Source organism: Lipotes vexillifer, unplaced genomic scaffold (genome assembly GCF_000442215.2).
Source record: "Lipotes vexillifer unplaced genomic scaffold, Lipotes_vexillifer_v1.1 scaffold998, whole genome shotgun sequence".
In the NCBI taxonomy this organism is placed as follows: domain Eukaryota; kingdom Metazoa; phylum Chordata; class Mammalia; order Artiodactyla; family Lipotidae; genus Lipotes; species Lipotes vexillifer.
Genome location: NW_006781565.1, coordinates 749,416 through 760,247, shown reverse-complemented (window position 1 = coordinate 760,247; position 10,832 = coordinate 749,416). Strand labels below are relative to the sequence as shown.

Genomic DNA, 10,832 nt, shown 5'->3' with positions numbered 1-10,832 from the left:
CTCTTTCCATGACAGCTGGGATTCCCTTGAGTTTCTAAACCTCTATACTAGGTATGTCGGTTCCACTTTCCAGAAACTATGTTCCCCCTCTCTCTTTAGTTTTAGTTTTTATAAGACCCAATAAGAGAAAAACAGGAAAAGATGACTTATGAGAGAAAGAATAACTATATTTAGGCTAGAGCTATCCAAAAGAACTTTCCCCAGTGATATAAATGTTCTCTGTCTGTGCTGTCCAATACTGCAGCCATAGCCACCCATGGTCACTGAGCACTTGAGATGTGGCTAGTGCAACTTACAAGCTGAATATTAAATTCCTTTTAATACAGATTAATTTAAATGTGAAAAGCCACATGTGGTTAGTAGCACAGCCGCCATATTGGAGAGTGCAGGTCTGGAATTCACATGCTCATCACAGCTTCAATCTTCTGTTCTTGTCAGTCCGTAGACTTGGAGTGGTTAAGAGGACAGTTTCTGGGGCCACGCACAGAAACCCAGCTCTGCCACTGGCCAGCTCTGAGGCCTCGGACAAGGCTCTTAAACTCTCTGTACCTCTGTTTCCTTATATATAAACTAGGGGTGACCATAGCTGCTATTTCAGAAGGTCATTGTGAGGATTAAGGAAGTTATATACAAAATGTGCATGGGAAAGCAGCCAGCACGTACCTTACATTTATATAATGCTTAATATTCTTCAAGTTTTTGCTACTGAAATTAATTTTAAATACTGTCTCTTGATACATACCCTTTCTCAATTCCCATCTTGCTTTTCCTCTGCCTTAAACTCATCAGGGGCGTCCTCAGCCTTTCTCTTCTTTCTCCCACATGCCAGAGCGTTATGCACCTCTTTGCACCTGCATTTCTGGAATGCATCAAGACAATCCAACACTGGATATAATCTCCCCGGCCATAAACTTCACGTTTTCTAAGCCAGTAGCATTTATTATACCTTATATTCCATGTGCCCTCATAAATGTGTACAGTGAAAAGAACACAGGGTTTAAAATCAGAAGACCAGGGTGTGAATCTTGGCTTTGCTCCTCCCTAACTCTTGGACCTCAGACATACTGTGCCTGCCTTTCGGCTTTCACATCTGTAAAACGGGGATTACATTACTTCATGGGATTGTTGTGATTCATGATCAAATGGGATAATGTATGTAAGAGCATTTTTAAACCAAAGCATCATATGAATGTTATTTTTGTCCCTAATTAAATCCAAAGAGGATGAAAAAAGCAAGCCAAGGTAACCCCTCTTCATCTGTATCATGTTCTCTCAGCCCATCTGGTCGTCCCATCTTATGGGCTTCTTTCTCAATTCCTTCTCCTTAACTCCTTTGCAAGCATGACATGATGGTTAGTATAGTGTCACTTGCTTTAGGAGAACAGCCCTGTTGTGATATTAACTGTCAGTGTTAAGGTGGGGAATGGAAGTTATGTTCTCTTTTGTCACACATGATTGGACACCCAAAGATACTACATATTCTGGAATAACACAGTGAAGCATAATGGGCAATGGACAGGTGGCCTCCTGGTAATTGTAGAAACCAACAAGTCTCAGTGTAAAAGAAAATTCTTAGAAGAATAACGGTAAAGTGGTAAATGGAATTAAGAGAACTGCCACAAGGAAGCCAGGTGAGCAGGCCTAAAGGAAGGGCACTCCCTGCCCCATTCAGAAATCAGAGCCACCAGTGGATCTTTGACCTCTTAAGGCCACATCTAAACCGGTGCTTCTCAAAGTGTGTTCCCTGGACCAGCAGCATGAGCAGCATCTGGGGGCTTCTTAGAAATGCAGACCTACCAAATCAGAATATATATTTGAACAAGATTCCCAGGTGATTTGTATTCATGTTCAAGTTTGAGAGGCACTGATCACCAAAGGTTTTCCTATTTCTACCCCCTGGCCTCCCCTTGGTAGCACAGAAGCAGGGCAGGGAACAAACAGCTCCAGCGCTAGGGTCTGTTAGCCAGAGCTGGGCCAGTGACCGCCGAAGCTATTCTAGGTGCTGAGAGATGGACGAAGGACACCAGCACAGCACACTCCCTGCCCTGAGGAGCAAAGACATTAAAGAGACAGTAAACGATACTCAAAGGCACAAAGGAGCACCAAATAAAGGTCTTTTGAGTGCCTCAAGATCAAGGACTGTGTCTTAACCATTTCTGAATGCCCAGAATTTGGTAGGGTGCTGGGCACATAGTTGGTGGTAAGCACATACCTGCTGAGTGACTAACTGCAGAGGAAAGAACCTCTCCTTTTGACTTCAGGCCTTTGATAAGCTACAAGGCTCTTGCCACTTTGCTTGGTTGGTTGGACTTAGGACACCTGTTTCCTACTTCTCCTTACCTTTATGAATCTCTTGGATTCTAGATTCCACTTTCCCACTTGTTTTCTAGTGTTTAAATATGACTACCAGTAATATATATGTTACTGAATATTTACTATCTCATGTACCATACTTAATACTCTACGTATATTTACTCTTTTATCTGCACCAAGGTCCTACACTGATGTTGATACTTGATTATGTCCATTATATAGATGAGAAAATGGAGGCTCAAAGAGGTTAAACAGCTTACTAACCAAGCACCCCTGGTTAGTAAATACTATGGCCAGGAATAAACCCAGGAAGTGAGATGCCAGTATCCACCTTCCAGGCTTTGAATTCGTGGATATGAATTGCCACGCTGCCTAGACCTGGCCCAGGTCTACCAGACTCCTGGAACCATAGCTCTGGTTTCTGCAGGCTGGCTCCTATCGTAGAGTCCTGCCCCTCCCAGCACCACTGGGCCCCTCTTGTCCAAAATAGGGCAGGCTGCCGCTCTCTCCCCACCTTGACAGAAATCAGAAATGGAGACTATCCAACTACAGGGCCAAGGAAATTCCTATCTGCCTTCTGGGGTGGTCTAGCTTTTGGGTGGACCCCATAGAGTACTTTCTTCAGGTTTTTTTTTTGTGTGTGTGTGTGGTATGCGGGCCTCTCACTGCTGTGGCCTCTCCCGTTGCAGAGCATAGGCTCAGGACGCGCAGGCTCAGCGGCCATGGCTCACAGGCCCAGCCGCTCCACGGCACGTGGGATCTTCCCGGACCGGGACACGAACCCGTGTCCCCTGCATCGGCAGGCGGACTCTCAACCACTGCGCCACCAGGGAAGCCCCTTCAGGTATTTTTTTAAACAAGTCTTTCTGACAGGTGGTAGCTCTGAAGCTACAGTTTGAAGTGAATTTGGGAAAGAGGAGTAGACAAGTCAGACATCTCGTAAGCTCATGAGACACGGTCTTTCCTAAAAGCACCTGTTAGGCATCACCAAGTGAAACTCCAGAGCTGCATTAATAACAGTGAGAAGGAAAGGAGAGCAACTTCAAACAAGACATATATGGCATCTGACTTTCAACAATGAACGGTCCTGCTTCCTGTTGGTCGGCAACCCTGAGCAGTTCACACAGCACAACGATAGGAAAACGCCAAGTACACAACAACAAACCAAGGAATAAAGAGAGCCCAGGTTTTTTTCTTTTTTCTTTAAACCAACACATGTGGCTTGGTAGATTGTGGTGTTTTATTTATATTACTATGCAACGGAGGGGAAAAAAAAAAGGTGATCGCGGTGAAAGGCATGGGACCATGCCATGCTATCTGACTGTAATGTCCGAATTTAGACATGACAGATATTGGGAGGGGTTTCATGTTAGACATCAGCCATGATAACAGAAATTAATTTAGTGGGGCTTGGGGCCAGGCTTTACTTTTGTTTTGTTAAAATTCAATGGTGAGCACAGTCAGCAGCCCTGGGCTGGGGAGTGCTCTGCTGGCTCTGGCAGGCTCTAGCTGAATGTTTATAAAACCAGGAGCACAGCCTAGGGAAACTTCACCCAGCTGCCAGAAGGAGGTTGCAAATCGATTTGCAGATCACAAAACATACCCCACCCAGCCTCTGCGTCTGCTTTCTGGTGAGTTCCTGACAGGAAAAGAAGTGCTGTCACGCAGGGGGACCTCAGACCTCAGAAGGGCAGGCACCCAAGCATCTAAGAGTGTGTAAATAGAATGTCTGAAGTCATGGCGAACGCCTGTCCTTCCAGGAAAACTGTCCCCTGCCCTCTCCCCCTTCCCCAAACTTCCCACAAACCCTCTAACCAGGAAAAAAACAACTTCAAAAACTAGGGTGGGGCTTTCCTGGAATCAGGTTCCTTCAGTTACAGTGAAGGTACATATCTAGACAATTTATCCCAAACAATCGCTTTCCTCTAAATCATTAGGAGCCTGTTTCAGGTCGCCCCTTTCCCTTTGGCTGTACAGTTATAGACATGGGAGAGCTGTCTGTGACTGCTGCTGGTCCCTGGTCCCCATTCCCCGTGGAACTGAGAGTGAGGAAGGCCCCATATTCTCCTCCTGGGCCCAATCTGTACAAAGAACAAACCGACAGGGAATGAGCAGGAAGAGACAGGCTCAGTCCTCCAGATAAAGTTGACAATTGATTACCTTTGCAAATCGGGAAGGCCATTTGTATCAAGTTTCCTAACCTGCAGATTCATCAATTCTTTCTACAGATATTTATGGAATGCCTTCTATAAGCTGGGTACTATTAGGCGCTGGAGATATATCCATGAACAAGACAGAAAAAGATTCCTGCTCTCAGAGTATTCTAAGTCCTAGTGGGGAAAATCCACAAGTACAAACTGAGAAGCCAGTGTGTAGTTATCCTAAAGCAAAGACAAGCTGTAAGTTACTTGGCAAAGATATACACTATTCCCCGATATTAAGGGACTCTGGGCAACGAGTGCTAACTTTTATTAAATGCTTTCTATGTGCCAGGCACTTAATAATAAAAGTAATAATTAAAAAAATTTGAGCACTTACTACATACTGGGCTCACAGGAAGGTGAAGTCAGATACTTTACATATTTCCTTTGAATCCTCTCAACAACTCTTTTACCTCAATTGTTCAGCTGAGAAAACAGGGCTAGAAGTAAAGATAACTTGCTCAAGCACACTCTGCTTGCGATCTCTGCACATGAGCCTGATCCTTTTGTCAGCGGGTGGTCACACTCACCCTTGCTCTGTTCCTCTGCCGGTGGGTGGTGTGTCACCCCCCTCACCCTTGTCCACCTCCATCCTACCAGTCCTTCAAGCTTCAGCTTAAACGTCCCCTTCTTCGGGACAACTGTCCCAACTCCTCACTATTGCTGTGAACTCCTTAATTAGATCGGATATATAAAAAGTCATGCCTAACCCCAGTGGCTAATACATGATAGGCACTCTAACATTACTTGGTTCCTACTTCCCTTCCTTCCTGTGTTTAGAGTCAGAGGTGTGAAATTTGTCACTTGATTATCGTTTTTGTTTGTTGTTGTTCTATATTCATTGGTCATTTCCTCAACTAGATTAGCAGCTTAGGGAACAGTATTTTTAATTTATAAATTATATATATATATATATATATATATATATACTTTTGTCAATATAAATTATGTATATTTATTTATATTTACATATATAAGTTATTTTTACAATTCTTGTGCATTGATTCTTTAACAGAGTGGTTCTCAAACTTGAGCATGCATAAGCATTTCCTGGACTTGTTTAAATAGATTGCTGGGTCCCTCCTCCAGAATTTCTGATTCAGCAGGCCTGTGATGGGGCTGAGAATGTGCATCTCTGACAAGTTCCCAGGAGGTGCTGATGCTACTGGCCCAGGACTCACACTTTGAGAACCACTGGTTAACTACATGTACCACAGTGCTTAGGAGCATGAAGGCTGAGTTTGAGTCCCACCTCTGCCACTCATTAGCTGTGTGACCTTGGGCAAGTGGACCTATTTGAGCCTCAGTTTTTCCTTATTTGTAAGAATGGGGATAATAATAGTATGCACCTCAGGATTGTTGTGAGGATTAAGTTAATAATGAATGCAATGTGCATAGCACTGTCCCTGACACACTGAAAATGCTCAATAAATGTTGCGTATTATCTCTGGAAAGGCTGGCACAACATCAGGCGCTAAATAAGCACTGTACTCAGCCTAAGAATTCCTTCTCAGACTTAGATAAAACCTCTTTTGAATTTGTAAGCAGTGAGAGTGAAGAGTGTCACTAAAGCGTGACATTTATAATTAACAGCTTTTGAAATTAAGCCAGACTATTAAAAAGCACAACATAAAGGGCCTTTAGAAATGCCCTTCCCGATAGTATGCTGGATGTAAATGCCCAAGTGTACAAAAGCCATGTGTATTTTTAAAATTCAGGGCTGTCTATGGGGTACCTCCTTCACACCTTCCCCTGCTGCAGGATGCTGAGGATGGCAACTTGACCTCTGAGAGCTTGGAATTGCTGGAGTCACACAGGCATCTGGGCTAATGGGTTGGCTAATGGCAGAGACCATCCTTCAATAATTAATTAGTTGGAGTCACATGAAAACAAACTCCCCAGAGCAGATAAGACAAACAGCAACCTCCTCTATCCTAGTTATTTTAAAGCACCCGGCCCCCTTCCTGCTCCCTCCCAGCTCTAAGAATTTCTTCACCCAATGCAAGATCTGTATTTTCCTTCAGGGTCTGTCTGAGCAGTTACAGTGACTGACATTCCCTTGAGGAAGCCCAAGAGGGAATGTGCAGACAAGACAATTTTCAGACCTTTCTCCCAGTCCTTCAGGGCCTGAGGCAGAATATCCAGGAATCTAGGGATGGTCTAGCCCTAATCTTGTCCCAGTAATACAGGAGACAAGGGTCATGGCCCTATCAGCCGGTGAACCACTAATCCTGGGAATGTTCATTCAATGCAAAGTTGAATGAGATCATCTCTGGGAGCAGTAGGATTTAGCAAAGGCTTCGAGCTGGGGGCTGTGGGGAGGTGCTGCTGCCCCTTGGAAGCCCCTCCCTTCCGCCCATTCCCTCACAGAAGAGCACCACCGCCTCCTTCCATCCGGCGGTACCCTCCCCTAATGCCCAGAAAAAGGCTGACCCCCCCACCAATACCACTTCCACTGCTACCCCCAATTTCCTACACAAGCCCGCCACAGCCAGGTGATGTCTCTGCACACTCCGGATGGGGCACCACCTCTGGCAGTCCCGGCGCCCTGGCGGGCCCCTGCTCCAGCGGAAAGACAGCGAGAAGGGGGTGTGTGCGCAGAGAAGCTGGTGGCCCCGCACCTGGTGTTACCAGGCTCCAGATGAAAACCGAGCCAGAGAGGTTCCTCAAAGGGAAGAGCCGCACGGGGTCTCCCCCCTTTTCACCATTTCTCATTGCTCAATCTCTCTCTCTGTCGGTTCTCTCCCCCTCCATCTTTCCCTCCCTCCCCCCACCTCCCCACCCCGCCCGCTTTGTCTGCCTTTTTCTTACCTCCGTCTTTTTGAACACCCTGCCTCAGGAGCCCGGCCCGGACGCTGCAGCTGTCAGCTCCCCGGGGTCCCCTGCCCTGCGTCCCCGCCCAGCGCCCTCCCCTGCCCGGCCCTCTCCGCTCCGGGTCTCACCCAGAAGAGCAGGTTGAAGCCGAGCAGCAGGTACTTGATGCACCGCAGGGCCCCGCCGAAGCGCCCCATGCTGCGGCCCCGGCGGCGGGATCCCGAGTCCCCAGGCCCGGGCTCGGAGCTCCGGCAGCGCCGGGAGCCGGCGGGGAGGGGGCGGAGCGCAGGGGGCCTTGGGCGGGGCCTGCTGGGGGGCGGGGCGAGGGGCTGGAGCCGGCACAGGGTGAGAGAGGGCCGGGGAGGACGCCGAGCCAAGAGGCTGGCGATGAGAGAGGGAGCGCCTCTGGGTGGGGGTCGAGCGGCCAGAAGGAGCAGGTACCCCGCTCACCTCCGGAACGAGAGGCCGCCTCCTTCCCTCCCCAGGCCGGGCGACGCGCCCCGCAGGCACCCCTCTCGCGGTGGTTATCGGAGCATCTGCGAGGAAGGAGCGTCCACTGGGGACCCGAGACCCATTTAATCAGCGCTCTGTGCAGAGACTCATTTGAGGCCTGCGGTGATGGTTGAGAATAAGGACACGGCCCTGGTGGCTATGGAAACTAGGAAGATGGCCTCGGGTGGAAGAGATAAGTAGGACCCAAAGCCGCCCAGAAGCTGGCAGTACCCGTCGCGGGACACCCGGCCCGGGGCACCCGGCCCCAGGTTGTGATTCCCCAGCGGCTTGCGAGCGCACAGGCCGCGGAAGCAGCTTCTAGGGGACCCTCCCTCGGCCCCTTCCGCGCGACTCCAACTCTTACCTTAATAGGCAAGAACTGGGAGAAGGCGTGGGATGCGGCTTCCCTGCGCCCAGAAGGCTGCGACCCATCCTGCTCGGCCTGGCCCGCGGAGGGGAGTCAGACACTCCGGGTCCTGCTGTATTCGACTGATGGGAGAGCTTGGAAAGGAATCCAAATCCTCGGGGATTATTGTGATGTGGAAATGGGAGGAAAGGGGGGAAGGTTTTGTTTCGCTTTATTTTATTAAGTTAGGGGTCTGGTGGGGAAACCAGGCTCCCACTCCGACTAAGTGTCTGCAACATGTGGTGCCAGGCAGTACGGGGGCGACAAGAAAGTGTAAAATCCAGAGAGCCTGTGCATTAATTCAGTAAAACTTTAAGTGCCCGTTATAGGCCAGGAATAGTAGCAAGCCCCAGGGACTCGACAACAAGGAGACAGCCAGGGCTGCTGCAACTGGCTCTGGTGGTAGAGACAGATCTATGAGCAAATTATAGCAAGGTGAGGACGTGGGGCAAGGTTCTGGTAAGCACCGCCTGCCCTCTTGGCACTGGGCAGGGAAAGCTTTGCTGAGGAAAGTGGGCCTGAGCGAGTCCTGAACGAGTCTGAGCAGAGGGGAAGAGCAGATGGGGCCGCACGTGCCAAAGCACAGGGCTGGAGAAGCCAGGGCCTCCTGGGGGCCCTGTGAGAAGGGGAGCAGCCCAAGTGGAGCAGAGGGAGGTGAGTGGGGACGGTGCTAGGGCACAGCTTTCAGTCAGCTCACAAAAGTGCCAAGCTGTCCTGGGGCCTCAGTTTCCTCATCTGCAACATGGAGATACTAGTACATACCTCGTGGAGTTGTGCAGGTTAATGAGTTAATATTTGTAAAGTACCTAGAACAGTGTTTGGCACAGAGTAAGTAAGTACAATATAAGGGTTAGCTATCACTGTGTTGTACTCTACCAGTCAGTTTCTACCATGTTGCCGTCTTTGCCATCTGTGTCTTTGGACATTTGTTTGAATATCTCATGAATTTTAACTTATGAAAATGAAGAGAAGACAGAAAAATGAATGTGTGGATTCTGGTAATAAGTATAAGCCCCAAATAGTGAAATAGAGGCAGAGATGGAAGTCATTAGGAATGCAGAAAGAGGCACATCTTTAGTTTCAGTCAAACACTTATTGTCCTCTCTGATCTATCAAAAAAGAAAAGAACTAAAGAATAGTGTCTAGTACATGGTAGGCATTCAGTAAATCTCTGAACTAAATGAACAGCAATGATATGATACTTTAAATATATTGTTGAATTTTATGTCTCTAAGACAAAATACATTCTCGACCCTCTGGGAACGGAACCCCTATTATAAATCTATTATTCTTTCACACTACAATTTTAGCACACATGCATTAGAGACAGAGGGTTACCTGCCTAACGTAACAGATATAGATTTTGAGTGTAGACTTCCCCAGCCACCCACCCTCCAACAAAGCTGTGTCTTAGGGGAGCTGACCCTTGACAGGACTAGGGCATCCTAACTGATAACACGGGTTCAAGAGTACATCATTATATGAAAGTAGAAGACTACATTAAATGAAATAAGGAAGTTAGCCTTTAAACTAGACGTTATACAAAGCCAGAGACAGGAGCTAAAGCAGGGCGTAAGATGGTTAGATTTCTATTTTTAGTCAAATTGGGGCTGCATGGAGGATGCTTTGAAGTTAAGGCTTGAGACTAATTAAGAGACTACTATTGCAGTTCAGGTAAGAAATGAGAACCTGAACCGAGACAGTGGCAATGGGTATAGCAAGGAGGCTCAGATTTGAGAGGTATTCAAAAGCTTGACGAAAGATCAAGACAGATTGGATATAGGGATAGGAGGGGAAAGAGAGGAAAGGATGACTCCTGGGTTTCTTACTTGGGTGAGTAACTAGGCAGATCATGGAACCATTAACGCAGATAGAGCTTATAGACGATGGAGCAGGTTTTGGGGAGAATGTTACAGATACTGTAGGTGGGCTCACCTGTCACCCAATCCTATGTCCAATTTAGAGGATAGGAAGGTTAAGTACTTGCTTCCTGGTATCCTTTGCAGGTAGGGGTGGTAGTAGGATACAGTTCTGATTAATGGGATTTATGTGGGAGTCTGTTGAGAGGTTTCTGGAAAACCTGAAATTGTCTTGGTAAGTGGTTCAGTTGTGGTTCAGTTCCCTGGCGGTGCAGTGGTTAAGAATCTGCCTGCCAATGCAGGGGACACAGGTTTGAGCACTGGTCCAGGAAGATCCCACATGCTGCAGAGCAACTAAGCCCGTGTGCCACAACTACTGAGCCTGCGCTCTAGAACCCGCAAGCTACAACTACTGAGCCCACATGCCACAGCCACTGAAGTCCATGAGCCTAGACCCCATGCTCCACAACAAGAAAAGCCACCGCAATGAGAAACCCGTGCACTGCAACGAAGGGTGGCCCCTGCTCGCCGCGACTAGAGAAAGCCTGTGTGCAGCAATGAAGACCCAATGCAGCCAAAAATAATAAATAAATAAATAAATTTATTAAAAAAAAAAAAGGTTAAATTGTCACTGGCATTGCTTCCTTCCCTTTTTTTCTGTCTTGAACTCAGGCATGATGCCTAGAGCTGTAGAACATTTTGTGACTATGAGGAAAGGCCAAGAGAATTGCAGACCTGCCAGCCAGG

General features: G+C 47.6%; 1 protein-coding gene across 2 annotated transcripts in view; it reads right to left on the bottom strand.

Annotated features, from left to right (window-relative positions):
* The window catches only part of TSPAN2 (tetraspanin 2), a 40,861-nt gene extending 33,313 nt beyond the window's left edge, over positions 1 to 7,548 (bottom strand). Inside the window, exon 1 of one of the 2 annotated variants that reach the window (XM_007454788.1) lies at positions 7,457 to 7,548. In XM_007454788.1, the coding sequence (XP_007454850.1) occupies positions 7,457 to 7,525 (69 nt within the window). In that variant the 5' untranslated portion in view covers positions 7,526 to 7,548. The remainder of the gene's footprint in view (positions 1 to 7,456) is intronic. The other variant, XM_007454789.1, reaches the window with a different exon arrangement.
* Between the last annotated feature and the right edge of the window lie 3,284 nt (positions 7,549 to 10,832).